At 39.9% G+C, this 21,395-nt stretch overlaps 1 protein-coding gene across 7 annotated transcripts in view; it reads right to left on the bottom strand.

Moving 5' to 3' along the window:
* The window catches only part of LOC129840886 (N-terminal EF-hand calcium-binding protein 1-like), a 91,091-nt gene that overhangs the window by 42,790 nt on the left and 26,906 nt on the right, over positions 1-21,395 (bottom strand). For all 7 annotated transcript variants that reach the window (XM_055908951.1, XM_055908934.1, XM_055908931.1 and 4 more), the window contains exons 3-4: positions 8,637-8,745; positions 1,853-1,878 (exon numbers count right to left, since the gene is read on the bottom strand). In XM_055908951.1, coding sequence (XP_055764926.1) covers positions 1,853-1,878; positions 8,637-8,745 — 135 coding nt within the window. The remainder of the gene's footprint in view (positions 1-1,852; positions 1,879-8,636; positions 8,746-21,395) is intronic.

The raw sequence follows: 21,395 nt of genomic DNA, 5'->3' as shown, positions 1-21,395 counted from the left end.
GAAGGTTATAGATGATGATCAGCATGACAATGTTGATTATGAGGATAATGAAGATCAGAAGGACAATGTTATGATGATTATGCTGATGACAACTTATCACAACAATAACCCACTGGGCACAAACTGGCTGAATGGTCAGTTCGAGAGCCGCGCGTCCTCCGAAACACAACCCGGCCAAGCCGCACTGCTTCTTGACACAATGCAAGCTGACACGGTCGCCAGGTGTATGGTGTTTCCTCCGACACATTAGTGCGGATGGCTTCCAGGTTGAGCAGGCGTTGTGTCAAGAAGCATCGCGGCTTGGCTGGGTTGTGTTTCGGAGGACGGGCGGCTCTCAACCTTCGCCTCTTCCGAGTCCGCACGGGAGTTGCAGCAATGGGACAGGACTGTAATTACCAAATGGGGGAGAAAAAAAGGGTAAAGAAAATTGCAAAAAGTAATCAACTGTTGTTTTGAGGGTGAAATTTCAACCGCAGGATTGGCATCATGGTAACCAATTTTCAACATAGACAAACCTTGTGGAAATTATCTAGAATTTTTACCTTTGAAACAACGTCAGATCTTAAATGTTATATCCAAGATCAAATAATAGGCTGGGCAGCCCCTCCTACTGGAGAGTTGATCTATCTTCCGCTATCCATTTGGTCTCCCATCCAGGGTTTTAACCAAGCACAGTTTAGCTCTGATATTTGTCACTGACTACCACGAAAGTACTATCATGAGAATGATTATTGAGAGATCTCTTAATATCTAAATAGATTCAGTGTTGCTATCGAAGTCATTCAATTATACTATTTTGGCCTATACAGCATTTGTGGAGTCATCAACAGCTATTGTTTCAATTCAACTAATAATAAACAATACATATAGGCCTAGGGTTTCAAGCTTAAATCTTAATCTTAAAGTTAATAATGAATATGTTGGACACACGTCTACATTTCAACCAAAATTACGTTAAAGAATAGGACTAAACTATAAATAAAGTTTTACTTAATTTAGTCCTATTCTTTAAATTCGATTTTTGGTTGATATGGCGACGTGAATCCAACATTCAAAATATACATTTGAGGACAAACTGGAATTAAATTCAGACTAAGTCAGTGGCACAAAATATACATCTACTTCAAATGTTGATATTTGGTTGCGTTGTCAACTTAACACAATGCTATATGACTTTTGTAATACTATAAATAGCCTTAATAACTTTAGGCTGTCTTCCAAACTAATGTAACAGTTTTTATTCAACCTTAAAATGAGTAACACATCCATGGCCACATTTTGAGTTGACTGCAACTAAAGAATTCGTATTATGCAATCATAGAAAGCGTGCATGTTCAAGGTAGCATGCAAAGGTCGCAGATCTGTGATCTTCACAATATACATATGGAACAGCATTGATCACTTGCACTATCTACAGTACTTTCGATGTAATCTCAACTGCAATCTAGGTCATTTGGTTGTGCTATTAGATGACACACAGTGATAACACATTAAGTTGTTGTATAAATACAAAATATCAGACAGTTTTTTCATTATAATTTGTTTGTGCTTTTAGATGGTTGAAAGCATAGTGATAACACATTGGGGAATTCAATAAACTTCTGGCTGTCTTTTTGAGTGGGTGAATAAAAAGGTTGAAATGTCATTGATCAACATCTCAACCAAAAATGACCCACATTTCCACATTGAAATGACGCGGTGTGCTCACTGGAAAGATACGGACCTTATTATGAAAGAGAATTGTTGAGCACAAAAAATTCAAATGTGAGAATAATGTATTACTGGAGGCATGTTGGAGAGATTGCAGGGTTAATTGTATGAAAGGATAGGCCACATTAAAACAGACACTCACCTGATAGTTTGTCGGTATCTAGGTTGCTGCAATGTATCGGAAAATAAATAGATGGGAAAAGAAATAGAGTTCATTGAATTACAGGCATTTCAAAGATTTTTGGTGTTTCATTTAAGTCCTTGGGAATGCATGGACAGAATTTCAAAGTCTACAGAGGGAAACTTTGCACCACTTCATGAAGCCGGGTAGCCCCAATGTACTGTAGAACTTTCAGGAATTAACAGGTTCAATAAAAGATAGCAAGATGATTACTACGAGCTCTGAATAACGCTTAATTCACCTCACACTTTTCCACTTAGTGTGTCTGAGTGAAGCCTACAGGCTTTGATTAAAGAAACGTGAACTCCTCTCTGGTAATATCATTTCTATGTTAATTGAAATGGACTTTGTGGAACAATATTTGAAATATTCAAGTCAGATTTCTCTAGGCTGAAATGTATGGCTGGGCAGAAATGACCACATAAAAGGTGACCACCTAAAATGTTATGTGAAACTGTCAAGAGGAGTAAAACAAGATTTTCCACTATCGGCATATTTATTTATTATGGCCATCGAAATGACATCGTACCATATTACATATTGGAACGCATTTAAAAAAATAACTTTTACATTACCTTGTAGTTTACAAATAAAATGGTATGATGGTGAAGTGGACATATTCTGTATTCATATCCCGAAAGAAAGAAATGATCTCACTATAATACAATACATACAGCAAAAAATATTCCACTTTATTTGGAAAGGCAAGCCAGACAAAATTAAATGAACATGACTTCAGAGGGCAGAAATGATTCAATATTAAAGCATTGGACATCTTACTAAAGGCTTCAGTCATACAAAAGCTATACTTAACTCCGAACTGGTTCTCTAGTAGATTAGCAAAAATGGCTTACCCCGTGTTCAAGAATGGCCTTTTTCCCTTTATTCAGATTACAACCTGTCACTTTCGGGGATTTGGAAATGAAATCTCCAAAATATCACTATTTTTAAAACAAGCCATAGAAAGCTGGTTGCAATTTTGGTTTAATCCACCAGAAAAGACAGCACAAATATTACAACAAATATTATGGTTAAACTCAAAAATATACTAATTGATAAAAAAATACATTATTTTTGGCATGAAAGAAAAAAGGTATAATCTTTGTAAATTATATCATAAATATGACTGGTGGAGTTAAGTCACACATGTAGTTAACAAAAACATATGGAAATGTCTGCTCTATCCAAAATTACAAGCAACTGATTGAAGCATTACCACAAAAATGGAGGAGGCAAGGAACTTGTCTGTCGGCCCTGCATTAAAGACCGAAATTGGTTAAAGAAAATTGTACTTAATAAAAAAGTATACCAGTATACCAGGGCCAACAAATATAAACGCAACATGCAACAATTTAAAAGATTTTACTGCGTTACAGTTCATATGAGGAAATCAGTCAATTTAAATAAATTAATGAGGCTCTAATCTATGGATTTCTATGGACTGGGAATACAAATATGCATCTGTTGGTCACAGATACCTTTAAAAAAATGGGTCTCACAATGGGCCTCACGATCTTGTCACGGTATTTTTGTGCATTCAAATTGCCAGTCAATAAAATGCAATTGTGTTCATTGTCCATAGCTTATGCCCTTCTATACGATAACCCCACCACCTTCATTGGGGCACTCTGTTCACAAAGTTGACATCAGCAAACTGCTCTCCCACACGACGCCATACACATGGTCTGCGGTTGTAAGGCCGGTTGGGCGGACTGCCAAATTCTCTAAAACGACGTTGTAGGCGGCTTATGGTAGAGAAATTAACATTCAATACTCTGGCAACAGCTCTGGTGGACATTCCTGCAGTCAGAATGTCAATTGCCTGCTCCCTCAACTTGAGACATATGTGGCATTGGGTTGTGTGACAAAACTGCACATTTTAGGGTGGCCTTTTATTGTCCCCAGCAAAAAGGTGCGCCTGTGTAATGGTCATTCTGTTCAATGAGCTTCTTGATTTGCCACACCTGTCAGGTGGATGGATTATCTTGGCAAAGGAGAAATTCTTACTAACAGGCATGTAAACAAATTTGTGTACAACATTTGAGCGCAATAGGCTTTTTGTACGTATTGAACATTTCTGGGATCTTTTATTTCATCTCATGAAACATGGGACCAACACTTTACATGTTGCGTTTATATTTTTGTTTAATGTGTATGGGGGATACAACCATCCTAGCTATGCAGATTTTGCTGCGGAGAGACAGAATCATTCGATCACTTGTTTTGGTACTGCCCATATGTATCTTGTTTTTGGTCGCAGGTTCAGGAATGGTTGAAGAATTGCAACATTTACCTGTAGATAACTCTGCAAATAGCACTGCTGGCTGATTTGAAAAGTCTTAGACAATCGAACAATAATATAATAATACTTTTAGCAAAAATGTTTATCTTTAATTTACAATCTGTAGAAACTATGAGAATAAAAGATTTAGAACGTTTGGGAAATCACAGCACAGTAGGAAAATATATGGCAATTAGAAATCAAAACTGGATGGTCTTCAGAGATACTGTGGGTGGTAGGGGTTCAGGGTATCTCTGAAGGTTGGGACTAAAAACAGACAAACAAAAATAACTAATGTATAATATACTGTGTCCGTAAAATGTATATAGTATGTATAAACTGGAAGTAGAAGCCTAAGTATGGTTGTCCGTTAGTTTACTCCAATTAGGGGAAGGGTGGTAGGGCTAGGGGAAAATAATAAACAAGGAAAATATATAAAAAATATATACATTATATATTTAAATAATGTTTTATGGGGGATTGGAAATGATGCAGACAATTACATGTTATGCAGTGCAATTTTTATGCAAAAATTCCTTTTCAAAGCAACAAGCCCCAACGCCCTTTGTCACTTCAAAGGGAATTACCTTTTAGCTGCCAATGTGTTTCCATTAGAAGAGTAACATTAGTTTGAAGTTGTACTAGTCGTATGTACGGGATACACATTGTATACATCGTCCAACAAAATGCTTCCTTGCAGGTTCCTTCTCGACAATGCAATAATAAGAAATAATAAATGACAAGAATATGAACATAAAGTAAATGGCTCAGAAGAATAGAATAAACATTTTAGCATAAGTATAATACAGGAAGGCACAATTTAATGTCCAATATTTACACATGTATTGGGGAAGGGGGTGATTTTCACTGTGGGGGAAAATGCCCTTGCCATTCCAGAATGGTTTTCATTACCATAATCATTAACATCATCTCAAAACTGTGTGTACAATTTCTTCAGGCAATCTTGGTTTCTCTATTTGTTCATCTGAGCTGCAGGGACTTTGACGGACAAGCTAATTTCCCTAACAAGGGTTTTGTTGGACTTCAAATTCTATAATTTTGTGAAATTCTTAATGTTGGGGGAGCAAGTCGGTAGATGCTCAATTAATATACATTTCCATTCAACAGGCTTAAACAATGGAAAGTTCAACTTTTGCCACTTCAGGAGAGAAAAAGGCTATGGAAAAATCTGGCTTTTAAATGGATAGTTTGGGATTTTAAAACTTCATATTAGATGTGAGAGCAAAATTACAAGATTATGTTATAATACTGTTATTGCATCAAATGGTTGTTTTATGGAATAGAATAAGGTTCTTAGACCACTCATCTGTGTGTGGTCTTCTGAATTGGGCCTCTGGGGCTTAATGCTGCCAGTGGATTTACGATGCCTTTGGTGATAAAACCTAAAGACCGCATTCCATAGCATGAGTTGGTGTTTGTGTACTGGGAGGTACCAGGGTGGAGATGGCTCGGGTATGGATAATGATGAAGGGAACCTTGTTTTGGGGGACAGTCCCTGGTTTCCACACAATGAGAATAGTCTTTACAGCAGATACTGTCCGCTGTGAATTATTAATTTCTTTCATACGAATCCTAACCTTGTGACTCATTCCACACATCTGTTGTTTGTCATGAACATTCAGGAGGATGTACTTTGCTATAAAATGCTGTGGCTCAAATCCGCTTGTTGGGCTTTCAACTAATCATCTAAGGGTGGTTTGTCGACCAGCCATCATTATTGCAGAGCACTCACATCATTCACTGGTGTGTGTGGTGTGACATGCTTTACTTATTAATAAGTTTTGAATAAAGTAATATCCTGATTGGTGATTGACCTGGTCTCTCCTCATTATTGATTAGAATTTCCACGATATAGATCACTGGTCACTAACCGGCCGATCGCTAATCTTAGTCGATCACCAAATATTTCTGTAAAAAACCCAATGATAAAGCCTTTCTTTTCCTATTTTCTTTATTTAGTTTGAGCTGTTGGCGGTAGGTGCACTTGATTTAGCAGCCCTAGCGCCGGGAAGGCAAAGTATTCCCATTTTGAACCATTTCATGTGTCTGAAGGTAGAACTCCGCCTACCCGGCAAGCCCAGAGGGCAAATAAAGCGCACCCTATAGCCCTACCGCTGGCCAATCAGATAGTTCAGATCACTGTGTCTGCAGTTTCCTCGCGCCATATACTGTAAATAGAAGCCTAGAACGCAAAGTTGATAATGTGAGATTTCTAACGTTTTAAAACCATGACTAGAGAGACTCAACGAATACAGCAAAGAGCTTCTGTTTTCGGAGTAAGTTCATGGTTAAGTTGTTATTCAGCACTGTCAACACTTTGTTCAACAGTTTTATAAGCCATAAAATGCGCATTCTCCCTACTTCCACTCACGCTACAACCAGCACTGCAGCTGCAATAGAGGAGTATAGCAAAGTGTTTTCAAATCAAAATCGAATCAAATTTTATTTGTCACATGCGCCGAATACAACAGGTGTAGACCTTACAGTGAAATGCTTACTTACAAGCCCTTAACCAATGATGCAGTATTAAGAAAATACCCAAAAAATTTAAGTAAAAAAATGTAAGAGATGAGAAAAACAAATAATTATAGAGCAGCAGTAAATAACAATAGCGGGGCTATATACAGGGGGTACCGGTACAGAGTCAATGTGTCAATGTGCGGGGCACCGGTGTCAAGGTAATTGAGATAATTATGTACATGCAGGTAGGGTTGTTAAAGTGGCTATGCATAGATAATAACAGAGATTAGTAGCAGTGTGGGGGGTGGGGGTACAAATGCAAATAGTCTGGGTAGCCATTTGATTAGCTGTTCAGGAGTCTTATGGCTTGGGGGTAGAAGCTGTTTAGAAGCCTCTTGGACCTAGACTTGGCGCTCTGGTACTGCTTGCCGTGCGGTAGCAGAGAGAACAGTCTATGACTAGGGTGGCTGGAGTCTTTGACCATTTTTAGGACCTTCCTCTGACACCGCCTGGTATAGAGGTCCTGGATGGCAGGAAGCTTGGCCCCAGTGATGTACTGGTCCGTTCGCACTACCCTCTGTAGTGCCTTGCGGTAGGAGGCCAAGCAGTTGCCATACCAGGCAGTGATGCAACCCGTCAGGATGCTCTCGATGGTGCAGCTGTGAAATCTTTTAAGGATCTGAGGACCCATGCCAAATATTTTTAGTCTCCTGAGGGGGAATAGGTTTTGATAAGCTTGCGTTGTTATTATTTGCAGCTTGTGCCTTTTTTAATATCAAGGAAAATGTAACTTTCTCTGGTCATAGGAGTAACAACATGAATTGGTGCATGAGGCCGAAATAATGCAGTGCGACTTTAGTTTTTCGCCATCAGCTGGAAGACTGATTCCCCTTTTCTCAGCAGAGGGAGGGAGAGAGGAGGGATGGTGAGTCGGGTGAGAGGCTGACCATCACTCCAGTAAAAAAAGCAAATGATTATGCTCACTCAGCTGTGCCTCACCAGTAATACAACAAGTGACCTATTACCAGTGTGATCATATACTGTAGCTACATTTAAAAAATATATAATTAAAAAAATACCCACAGGTTAATTTTAATACCGTAAAAAAAACGTCTTTGCTTCCTGACGATCCAGTGTTGTGCATCGCAAGAGAGGTGGTCAAGTTACACTTGATATTCACTACTGATGTTTGCCAGCTATCTTATAACTGTAAGTTTAACTGAGTGCTTAATACATTTTCTCCAGCTCAGGGCCACAGCTATGCATTTGATTTGCTAAGTGTCTAGCTTGCAATATCAATATTGTTGAACATGATATACTCTACAGGCATGTCAAAGTTCCAGAGTGGGATCTCTGCTAGTTTCATGTTTGTTTTTTTAATATACAGAGAATGTAAGCAATCCCAACCCTCCTTTTACTTGTATCATTACACATCCTGCAAATCACCAGCAGAGGGCGACCATTTTGAATCCATTTTCCATTTCGCTCTGTTGGTAATGCTTACAAATTTTATTCTAACTCTAAAAGTAGCAGAGATCCCACTCTGGAACTTTGATATTCCTGTAGAGTATATTATGCTCAACAATATGAAAAATGTGTCAAATCTAAAATGGTATATTTTCAATATTCATAAATGAATGTAAGAAAATTGTTGTAAGATATTAATGTAAGGAAATACTACTCATATTACAGAGCAAGCGGTAAAGCGTAATTTGAAACCAAATGTTGCTTTTTAGTTCCTACAGATGAGACATTATTGTGTCATAAAGGAGGCCTCGGTAAGGACAAAATGTAATGTCACAAATACTCCAGCCTCAATTATTTCTCAATTATGCTTTAAGATACAAATGTCAAATATATGTCAACAATCCTTCCTCCTTCTACTAAAGGACCCTTCTATGGATTAAATGTCGTGAAAATCCCCCCAAAATCATTGTCTTGTTTTGCTCTAGTTTCATGAGGAATCACAGAGAGGGAACATACTTATTCTGCCGCCCGTCTATGGAGTAGAAGAGCTCCTGCAACTCCTCAGTGGTGAGAATCCCGTCTGCGAAGTAAGCATTGAACTCATCAAACGACAGTTTTCCATCATCTGAAAGACAACACAAGACCACAGCTTATGCATCAATGACTGAGACACATGGCCAAAGGAAATCATACTAGCGTTCAAATACTATTTGCGGTCTTTCAAATGCTATGAGCGTTTGATTCGGCATGCCTGTGCCAGGAGTTTGGATTTCGCACTTTTGGGACTATTCCATTTTTGTCCATCCATTTATGCCAGACAAACTCAGCTTAAATTATTTGATAGAAAACAAATATTATTTGAACCCGGGTCTGGACGAAATAGAGCTGGCCTACATATAATAGCTTAAATGGTTACGTCCCAAATGGCACCCTGTTCCCTACATAGTGCACTACTTTTGAGAGCTTAGTGCCCTTAGATGTCTGATTTGTGATGTACATGTTCCTGGTGTTAAGCTGTCGCTTGGCAGGAGGACTAGACAGACAAACGTTGGAGCTGGAGTCAGCAGCTGGCTAGCCAGACTGGGCGTACTGACGGACAGAAGGAAGTCATCAGCAGATTTATAACACTTTGGGTGCATCCTAAATTACACTCCATTTACTATATAGTGCACTACTTTTGACCAGGGCCCATAAAGCTCTGGTCAAAAGTAGTGTACTATCAATGCATAAAATGTTCTGTTTCCGAGTGTGTACATGCAAGGGAGAAAATCTTTATGATATGTAGTAGAAGCTCAGTATTGAGAAGTCAGAATAAAAACAGAGCTGGATCAGTCTTGATTAGTCGGCTCTGGAAGGTCATGCTAATAGCCCCTAACACCTTGTCATATTGTACTCATATAACGCCCCAATTCAGGCCAATTTAGGTCTTTAACCTAGTTCACACATTTTAAAAATGTCTTAAGAATGATAGACTATAAAGTTAATGGAGTCTATATTCATACAATCATCAATTAAAGATCCAATATCTAATCAAACTTCATTTTGAATTTATTTGAAGTGCATTTAAAATAGCAACTCACTTAAAATACAATTAAAAAACAAGCACGGCAATAAAATAGATCAAATGTTATCAAAGAACATAAAACACAAAGCCGTGATTGATTAAAGACCAAGCTAAAATGGCTGGTTGACAATTGAGATTAACATAAAAAATGTATAATAAATTGTATAAAAAATGATGATACTTTATAAAATAAACACAAACAATTTAAGAAATAAACTAACTTTACTCTCAAATTTCCAAAGCTAGGCCCCTTGATTTCTCATAGTTTCATCTCCAAGTAGCCTAACGCTGTGCTCTGGACACCATATGTGAACTGATTGCCCCCCATCTATCTTCAGAGCTCGTGCTGTTAGCTGACCTAAACTGGGACATGCTTAAAACTTTTCACGCCTCTCAACCCCGGATCCGGGAGCACCCCCCACCCCCCCCACACTGATTAGCATCGCTAGCATAGCGTTACAATTAAATAGTAGCATCTAAATATCATTAAATCACAAGTCCAAGACACCTAATGAAAGATACGGATCTTGTGAATAAAGCCACCATTTCAGATTTTTAAAATGTTTTACAGGGAAGACAAAATATGTAAATCTATTAGCTAACCACGTTAGCAAAAGACACCATTTTTCTTTGTCCACCATTTTTTCTCAACACCAGTAGCTATCACCAATTCGGCCAAATAAAGATATTGATAGCCACTAACCAAGGAAAAACCTCATCAGATGACAGTCTGATAACATATTTATGGTATAGGATAGGTTTTGTTAGAAAAATGTGCATATTTCAGGTATAAATCATAGTTTACAATTGCACCCACCATCACAACTCGACTAGAAAAAATACAGAGAGCAACGTGTATTACCTAATTACTAATCATAAAACATTTCTTAAAAATACACAGCGTACACTAATTGAAAGACACAGATCCTGTGAATCCAGACAATATTTCAGATTTTCTAAGTGTCTTACAGCGAAAACACAATAAATCGTTATATTACCATAGCACATGTGCAAACATTATACCAGCATTGATTCACGGCAAAAAGAGCGATAGCATTATCACCACCAAAATGTATTAATTTTATCACTAACCTTCTCAAAATTCTTCAGATGACACTCCTGTAACATCATATTACAACATACATATACAGTTTGTTCGAAAATGTGCATATTTAGCCACCAAAATCATGGTTAGACAATGAGAAAAGTAGCCCAGCTGGTCAGAAAATGTCGGGCGCCATATTAGACAGTGATCTAGTCCTATAAATAAATACTCATAAACTTGACTAAAAAATACAGGGTGGACAGCGATTGATAGACAATTTCATTCTTAATACAATCGCTGAATTACATTTTTTTAATTATCCTTACTTTTCAATACAGGTTGCGCCAAGCGAAGCTATACCAAACAAAATGGCGGCATAAGCGTTTAACATTTTTCGACAGAAACACGATTTATCATCATAAATTGTTCTTACTATGAGCTGTTCTTCCATCAGAATCTTGGGCAATGAATCCTTTCTCCGGTCTAATCGTCTTTTGGTCGAAAGATCTCCTCTTGTCCGGTCGAAATGGTCACTAACGTTCACCATGCACTCAAAGTGCCCAGCGCTTCAAAGTGCATTACACAGAAATGTCATAAAATCGCCCTAAACGGATATAAATTGCTATAAAACGGTTCAAATTAACTACCTTTGTCAGGTTTTGGCCAAGACTGTTCGGGTTTTGGTCACTAGATGTCCCCATTGCACCTTTTTTGTACCTTTTGTTTTTCTTGCTCTAATTATTGTTTGCACCTGTAGGTCATTCCCTTGTTAGTATTTAAACCCTGTGTGTTCCTCAGTTCCTTGCTCAGTGTTTGTAAGTTAGCACCCAGCCCCAGCCCAAGCCTTGTTTTATACAGATATTTCTCTTGTTGGATTTTCCAGAGGTTCTCTGGTTTAGTTCTTGTGTATTATTTGAGTAGTCTTTTGAGGTTTGTTTTTCCCTGCTGTTTTTTACCACTTTGTGGAGTTCCTTTTGTATTTTGGAGGATTTCCATTTTGTGCCTCTTGGCTTTATTTTTGGACATTGTGGATTTAGTTTCTTTGCCTGAAGATTTTGTTATTTTATTAAACCACCATCTCTAGTACTGCTGTGTCTGCCTCATCTTCTGGGTTCTGGCGATTATTAGTGACTGTTTCTCGCACCGGGTCCTGACCTTATGATGTTTTTAACACCTACAACGAGTAAAAACATGACCCGAGAAATATTACTGGCTAAACAACAGGTTGGAAGGAGGCGAGTCTGACGTCCTTCGTGCGTCAGGCGCTGGCAGCAAAAGAAAGCTACTTCCGGTATTTGGTGTTTTATACAGGCCCTGATTGCGCAATCGACTCCATTCAAAGCGTCACCACGTACTGACATACAAAGGAAGACGTAGGCAGTGTCTGTTTCTCCATAGCATTTACAGGGACATTACAACCGACCTGGGAACAGGGGCCAAGATGTCTGAAATCCTACTCCCTGTCATGAAAAGTGCTGTAGAAGGAGTTCTGTTTCACTCAGAGACAAAATTCCAACGACTATAGAAACTAGAAAGTGTTTTCTATCCAATAATAATAATAATATGCATATTGTACGAGCAAGAATTGAGTACTAGGCAGTTTAATCTGTAGAGCAAATTATGCTAATGCGAACCAGCACCCACTATAGTGGCAAGAAGTTTTAACACCCCAGCCATCCTACAATCTAAGCTTGATGCCCTCAATCTCACACAAATTATCAATGAACCTGCCAGGTCCCACCCCAAAGCTGTAAAAACATGGGCACCCTCAGAGATATCATCCTAACCAACTTGCCCTCTAAATACACCTCTGCTGTTATCAGCCAAGATCTCAGCGATCACTGCCTCATTCCCTGCATCCGCAATAGGTCAGCGGTCAAACGACCTCCACTCATCACTGTCAAATGCTCCCTGAAACACTTCAGCGAGCAGGCCTTTCTAGTCAACCTGGCCCAGGTATCCTGGAAGGATATTGACCTCATCCCATCTGTAGAGGATGCCTGGTTATTTAAAAAAAAATGCCTTCCTCACCATCTAAAATAAGCATGCTCAATTCAAGAAATTTAGAACAGGGAACAGATATAGCCATTGGTTCTCTCCAGACCTGACTGCCCTTAACCAACACAAAAACATCCTGTGGCGTTCTGCATTAGCATCGGACAGCCCCCGTGATATACAACTTTTTCTAACTTCCCTGCAACTTTTCAGGGAAGTTAGAAACCAATATACACAGGCAGTTAGAAAAGCCAAGGCTAGCTTTTTCAAGCAGATAGGTATTTCCTGCAACACAAACTCAAAAAAGTTCTGGGACACTGTAAAGTCCATGGAGAATAAGAACACCTCCTCCCAGCTGCACACTGCACTGAGGATAGGAAACTCTGTCACCACAGATAAATCCACTATAATTGAGAATTTCAATAAGCATTTTTCTACGGCTGGCCATGCTTACCACCTGGCTACCCCTACCCCGGTCAACAGCACTGCACACCCCACAGCAACTCGCCCAAGCCTTCCCCATTTCTCCTTCTCCCAAATCCAGTCAGCTGATGTTCTGAAAGGTCCAAAATCTGGACCCCTACAAATCAGCCGGGCTAGACAATCTGGACCCTTTCTTTCTAAAATGATCTGCCGAAATTGTCGCAACCCCTATTACTAGCCTGTTCCACCACTCTTTTGTGTCGTCTGAGATTCCCAAAGATTGGAAGGCAACTGCGGTCACCACCATCTTCAAAAGGGGGGACACTCTTGACCCAAACTGCTACAGACCTATATCTATCCTACCCTGCCTTTCTAAGGTCTTCGAAAGCCAAGTCAACAAACAGATTACCGACCATTTCAAATCCCACCGCACCTTCTCCACTATGCAATCTGGTTTCAGAGCTGGTCATGGGTGCACCTCAGCTACGCTCAAGGTCCTAAACGATATCTTAACCGCCATCGATTATAAAAAATACTGTGCAGCCGTATTCATTGACCTGGCCAAGGCTTTCGACTCTGTCAATCACCACATTCTCATCGGCAGACTCGATAGCCTTGGTTTCTCAAATGACTGCCTCACCTGGTTCACCAACTACTTCTCTGATAGAGTTCAGTGTGTCAAATCGGAGGGCCTGTTGTCCGGGCCTCTGGCAGTCTCTATGGGGGTGCCACAGGGTTCAATTCTTGGGCCGACTCTCTTCTCTGTATACATCAATGATGTCACTCTTGCTGCTGGTGAGTCTCTGATCCACCTCTCCGCAGACAACACCATTCTGTATACTTCTGGCCCTTCTTTGGACACTTAACAACCCTCCAGACGAGCTTCAATGCCATACAACTCTCCTTCCGTGGACTCCAACTGCTCTTAAATACAAGTAAAACTAAATGCATGCTCTTAAACCAATCGCTGCCTGCACCTGCCCGACTGTCCAGCATCACTACTCTGGACGGTTCTGACTTAGAATATGTGGACAACTACAAATAGCTAGGTGTCTGGTTAGACTGTAAACTCTCCTTCCAGACTCACATCAAACATCTCCAATCCAAAGTTAAATCTAGAGTTGGCTTCCTATTTCGCAACAAAGCATCCTTCACTCATGCTGCCAAACATACCCTCGTATAACTGACCATCCTACCAATTCTCGACCTCGGCGATGTCATTTACAAAATAGCCTCCAATACCCTACTCAATAAATTGGATGCAGTCTATCACAGTGCCATCCGTTTTGTCACCAAAGCCCCATATACTACCCACCACTGCGACCTGTACCCTCTCGTTGGCTGGGCCTCGCTTCACACTCGTCGCCAAACCCACTGGCTCCAGGTCATCTACAAGACCCTGCTAGGTAAAGTCCCCCCTTATCTCAGCTCGCTGGTCACCATAGCAGCACCCACCTGTAGCACGCGCTCCAGCAGGTATATATCTCTGGTCACCCCCAAAGCCAATTCCAACTTTGGCCGCCTCTCCTTCCAGTTCTCTGATGCCAATGACTGGAACGAACGACAAAAATCTCTGAAACTCGAAACACTTATCTCCCTCACTAGCTATAAGCACCACCTGTCAGAGCAGCTCACAGATTACTGCACCTGTACATAGCACATCTATAATTTGGCCCAAACAACTACCTCTTCCCCTACTGTATTTATTTATTTTGCTCCTTTGCAAACCAGTATTTCTATTTCTACTTCGCACATTATTCCACTGCAAATCTACCATTCCAGTGTTTTATTTGCTATATTGTATTTACTTCGCCACCATGGCCTTTTTTTGCCTTTACCTCCCTTATCTCACCTCATTTGCTCACATTGTATATAGACTTATTTTTCTACTGTATTATTGACTGTATGTTTGTTTTACTCCATGTGTAACTCTGTGTTGTATGTGTCGAAATGCTTTGCTTTATCTTGGCCAGGTCGCAATTGTAAATAAGAACTTGTTCTCAACTTGCCTACCTGGTTAAATAAAGGTGAAATAAAATGTAAAAAATAAACACCTAAAAAGCAACCATGCTTGAAACTGGTACTACCACAGTTACTGTCTCTGTAGTTCTGGCAAACTGCACGCTATAGAGGCAGTATGTACAGCGATTAATAATTCTCTGAACTGGAATAAACTGTGTGTCACGCCCTGACCGTAGAGAGCTTTTTATGTCTCTATTTTGGTTTGGTCAGGGTGTGATTTGGTGCGGGCTTTCTATGTTCTTTTTTCTATGATTTGTATTTCTGTGTGTTTGGCCGGGTGTGGTTCTCAATCAGAGGCAGCTGTCTATCGTTGTCTCTGATTGAGACCCACACTTAAGGTTGCCTTTTCCCACCTGTCTGTGTGGGTAGTTGTCTATGTGTAGTTTCATGTCAGCACTCGTTGTAATTAGTGGCACGTTTGTTTAGTGGTTCATTCATCAATTTAAAAAATAATGTATTCACATCACGCTGCGCCTTGGTCTCCTCACTACGACGATTGTGAAACTGTGCCTCTGATACAGATTTCAATGCTTTGCCCCAAACCTCAAATACTCTTATATAGTGTCAAAAAAACATCTCTAGCTCAAACTGATGTATTTTGATGGGGAGTTTTGTATTATGTTAAATACCGGTCATGTCTCAGGGTCATGTCTCAGGCTGGACACATTGGTAGTCAGGATCTCTAGTCTCAACTGAGTGTTAACACCTCATGGTTCCCCTTATCCAGCAGTCGGTGGAAAAACCAGTGTTAAGAGATAAAACACCTAAGTTCTTCAAATTGGCATGGAAGTGGCTAGAGTCTTATGAGGTGTCAGGGTAATTAGGAGTCTGAAACTAGGGTATTTGGTACAGTGTATATAGGGAATAGTGTGTCATTTGGGATGGAGAACCCTGCACGGGCATGAATTTTAAGCCTGAGCCCTAACCATACCCGTGACATTCAGGCCTGATTGCTTCTGCCAAATTTAAAACCCAGACCTGCCCGAAACCCAAAATTAGAAATAAATTCCTTAGTTAGTAAAAACCATTAGATGCTCTTCTCTGTCTGTCACTCGGTCTCACTCCCTGCGAGCAGGCAATTCGCTCTGCATGCATAGCAATGGCTCCGCTTGGGCTGCGCTCCTCAATGATGAGGCATGAGAAAGCTTTGAGCTACTTTGTCACACTAAACTCTGATGAAACTCAAGGACCATTATTTTCTGTGAAATAGTCCGGTCTTATATTTGATGAGGTCGAAGCGCTTCTGACACCATGTTATGATCTGAATCAGATATGACTGTGCTGTGTAGCAGAGCACAAGCAAATGGCTCAGATTCAAAATGTTAGTGGTCAATTTAGTGATACCTGAGCCCTACCAATACTCTAGTTGATTTTTATTTTTACCTTTTATTTAACTAGGCAAGTCAGTTAAGAACAAATTCTTATTTACAATGACAGCCTAGGAACAGTGGGTTAACTGCATTGTTCAGGGGCAGAACAACAGATTTTTACCTAGTCAGCTCGGGGATTTGATCTAGCAACCTTTTGGTTACTGGCCCAACTCTCTAACCACTAGACTACCTGCCGATGAAAAAACAGGCCCTAACCCGATGTATAATGTTGGGTAGCAGAGCTCTATTGGCTTGCAGCCTTTGGCTCGAATTCTCAGCTCTTGCCTAGGACACAAAGTACAGCACTTTGAAAGGGCAAACCATATCAAAACACTCAAAAAGAACTCTGAGCTACTTCCCAGCGAACTGCCCAAATAGTCAGGCCAATCTGGCCAAATTGCGCACAACAAGGTAACAATGATTATAATTCAATATGGCAGAAGTTCCAGACTAATGATTATGCTCATTTCAAGGGCGGTACAGATGTACAGATCCCGATAAGGACCATCTGTTCGCCGGGCTCTGTGGCACACCTCATGGCTGTTCTGAATTTGTAATGTGCTGGCTGGGAGGATGATGCAAGGCCGTTGCCGCCACCTCTCACTTAAAATACCGTCGCTAACGACAACCCAACCAAATGGCTATTACTCTTTTTTAAAAGCTGTGACAAACAGAATTAAAGTCAATGTTTACAACTTTGTTCTGGTAATAGGAAAAGGCCAATTTTGACAAAATGAAAGGGTTCATCGTTTAACTAGGTCCTATATGATGCAGTCAATGGCTATGTTCAGAATTGTGGCTCATTGATAAGACAAATCAGGCAAAGGCTATAATACGGCTGAAATCTCCAAGGAATATTCTTCCACAATCTGAGTTTTTAGGATATAGAAGTAGATATGCAGTAAACCTGGTACAATATTTTGATGCTTTATCTAGAAACAATGGAAGGTCGTCTGCACTCTTCTATAGTTCTTATTTCAAAATAATGTCATTTACAGGTTTCAAAAACAGGATGAAGGAAAGGATAGATACTAGATCTAGTTCATGTTGTACAGATCCCGATATAGATGTGTGCCGTCAACATCTGACACTGCCCTTCTTTCATTGAAAACCTCTCATGTCTTGCCGTCCAGCCACTATATTTGATGCCTTGCTCTTTGGCAGGCCAATGGTGACTACTGGGAGCTCACTTTTTTGACAGCTCTAGGTGGAAATGTGGTCCTCGTAGAAACCAGGACGACTTAGAAAGGCACATTATTGCCATGTTTTCGGCTTATTTCATCCATTAGTACGGAGGGGTCAGACAGAAGGAAGAGCGATTGAGTAGCCTGCAGTGGGATTAAAGTATTTATGAGAATTTACCTTGGTTAGAAGAGAATAACAGCATGAGCCAGTTCAAATCCCCAGTGACTGGATCTGTGACTCAATAATCAGCTAGGCCTATTGACATGCGCTCTGCCCAAATTGCGGGCTTCCCAAATAGGCATAGGCCTACAAGCTTGTGATTTGAAACAATCCACAGCTATTGTTTTTAAAGAAGCTAATGGTCGTCAATTCTTCTGTGGTGAAGTCATGCTCTCTGGTGAAGTATTTTTTTGATTTGAATAATTTTAGTATAGACAGGAGAAATTATAATTTTGGCAAATGCATTTCTGTTTACTTTTTATTTCTCTGCTGTTCCATTGGTTTTCATATGAACTTTTTTTCGTTGTTCAGAAGCCAAAAGCCACAATCCTACTCATATCAGAAACCCATCCTAGTTGTTGGACCTTAAATTCCACTTCTTTCTAAGTTTCTAACAGAGATTTGTTATCTCTGTCACATATGGAACCGCTATCAGGTGCGCTGTTTAGAATGGTGTTTTCCCACAAATTGCATTTTGGCAAATGCTTACCATACTCTAAATGTGATTTATGTCATTCTGAGAACTGCGGGTGGATGCTCTAATGTGCTATGCACCCAATCCACATGGGTCCAGGTAAATTTAAAATCTTCCCGGTCACGTTGTATAGTGCCACATTTTCCTAACGGAAACAATGTCATCCATATATACTTTATCAGTATATGGCTGTATTGACAAATATACAACAATATATTGAAATACACTGAGTACACCAAACATTAGGAACACATTCCTAATATTGAGTTGCACCCCCACCTTTTGCCCTCAGATCAGCCACAATTGGTCGGGGCATGGACCCTACAAGATGTCGAAAGTGTTCCACAGCGATGTTGACCCATGTTGACTCCAATGCTTCCCACTTTTGTGTCAAGTTGGCTGGATGTCCTTTGGGTTGTGGACCATTCTGGATACACATGGGAAACTGTTGAGTGTGAAAAACCCAGCCGCGTTGCAGTTCTTAACACAAACCGGTGCGCCTGGCATCTACTACCATACCTAGCTCAAAGGCACTTACATTTTTTGTCTTTGTTTGAAAATACTGGGATGTCTGGGACTGCTCAAAGATGGGATCAGTAGCCCTCAGATTGTATCTCTGACTTGCTCACATTAAATAAGAATTGGTGACGGCTGCGCGCCCAGAGTAGGCAGCGACAGGGGGATTTTGTGCCCGATCACAAAAACTTGTCTGGAACATCTAAAATCAGTACCAAAATTGTGTAGTGTACGCCTGGCTTTAATAACGTCAATCACCAAAAAGGATAAAGACCTGACCGCACTGGAAGTTATAGACCTGTCAACCTTAGTAATGTGGATGGAAAGATATTATCTAAGAGTCTTGCCTCTAGACTGGAGAAAACTATTCCAGATATCATCCACACTGACCAGGTTGGCTGTGTCAAAAATAGGAACTCAAGTGATAGCTTCAGACGTTTGTGGCTGAATAAATCTACCCTGGTTTCTCAAGTTTGTCCTCAGTAGATTAGGTTTTGGTTCTGGGTTTATGAATTGATGTCCTGTATTTCAGGTCCGATGACAGCTGTACAGACTAATGGAATGATTTCGCAATTGTTTATTTATCTAGATCTACAAAACTGGAGGACCCTCTCTCTACTGTTTTTGATAGTGAAAGAACCTCTGGCGATCTCTATAAGGGGAAACCCTGATATTCAACAAGTATATAATGAGGGAGAGGAATACAATTTGTTCTTATATGCTGATGACATTGTGTTGCTGATTTTAAAAACGTCATGTCATTGATCCAACCACTGCTCAAAACTGTGGAGATATGTTCTATTATTTCTGGATACAAGGCTAATTGGCATAAATCTGAGGCTATGCCAGTCTCTACAATATTCCCATCAGCTATGGTTAACCCCTTTTAATTTCAAGGGTATGAATTATCTGGGGATTATGTTCACATTAGAGTTAGATAAGATAGTGAATATCAATATGCTTCCAGTCCTCCAACAAAGAAAACAAAACATTGACAAGTGGAAGTTGTTAAATCTTAGTTTATGGGGGAACTTTTATTCAATTAAAATTATGGTTACTCCTAAGTTTAATTATATTTCAACGATGCTACTGATATGCATTCCATCATACATTTTTAAGCAGTATAATTGTATTATTAAAGAGCAACTGAAAGCACAGATTCCGCATGTGTTTCTCTGTTGCTAATTAAGAAACTAGATTTCAGTCTTGGCGTTGTGGTTTGATGTGGCAGTTACTGATGTGTCCCCATAAGTCACCATAGGAACAATGCCAGTATCACTTCTTCAAAGTAGTAAGAATGCATCTAATAACTCAAGAATTTTGTAATTAAATTAGAAGTTTTTGCAGAGGAAGTTTTAGTCGCGCAGTTTTATATCTAGCTACGGTATTTAATAAGTTAAAAATGTGCGACGTGCTCTCTTATGTAAACTAAGTCCAATCCGCTGTGCTGCTGGGCATGTCAGTCTCAGTCTGTGTGTTCTGCGGTAGCATTGGATAGAGTGCAATCACCGCAGCTGTGTATCCCGTGTTACTGGGCAAGTTTGCAATGTCAAAATCAAAAACCAATGCTCAAGTAGGTCATGATGAACTTTTGGATGAGATTGACTTTATGACCAAAATTATTATATTTACACTGCAGTCAATTTTGACACTACAATGTTTGACTAATATCAATGCCACATAGGGAGTTTTTTTTATCAGAGAAGTTGTTTGTTGCCTTCAGTTGTGCTTTAAATACTTTATATGGGAGGGAAAAAAAGACCATGCATCGGTATGCTGAAAATACATGCCCCTAAAGAGGGTTATGACTCGGGCCTGCCTTGCCGGGAGGGATCTGACGCCCTAGGCAAGACCAAAAAATGCCAACCCTGCAAAACTAGGATAGTCCCAGTAAGCAGAATTAAGTCTAAAACACGTATTTTCCAGACGTTGAAGTTGCTGACCAGACCGGACACGTCGCGTGCGCGAGCTTCTCAAAATAAATGTAGAAATCCATGTTATTCAATTATTGCACCCACACTGCTCGCGAGCGTCTGCGATGCCAAGGGCTAAAATATAACTCCTTTCTATTTCTGACTCAGATCGCGCTGAAAGTACTGCCTCTCCCATCTCCTCATTGGTTTATAGAAGCAGGTACCCACGTGCCATCTCATTGGTTATACCCACGTGGTGATTGAAAGACGAAATGTTTTGCCAGTCGTCATGGTAATACTATGAAAGTTTAGATGCAATCACCATATAAGTTCAAAGATGAAAAATCCTGAAAGGAGAAAAGATGACTAGAAACAATTTGGTTGGCCGTTTTATGTGTGGATTAATTGCCGGAGTAGAGGACCTTGTGCATTTCAGGTAAAATGACAACTTAATATTTATATCCCAGGGCAAATTAACTAGCAACAGCAAGCTAGCTAAATTGGACAAATTAGCTAGCAAGTGCAAGCTAACTAGCTAAATTGCCATA

Source organism: Salvelinus fontinalis, chromosome 3 (genome assembly GCF_029448725.1).
Source record: "Salvelinus fontinalis isolate EN_2023a chromosome 3, ASM2944872v1, whole genome shotgun sequence".
Lineage (NCBI taxonomy): Eukaryota > Metazoa > Chordata > Actinopteri > Salmoniformes > Salmonidae > Salvelinus > Salvelinus fontinalis.
Note: the sequence above shows the minus strand (reverse complement) of the source record. Positions and strands in the feature narration are given on the sequence as shown.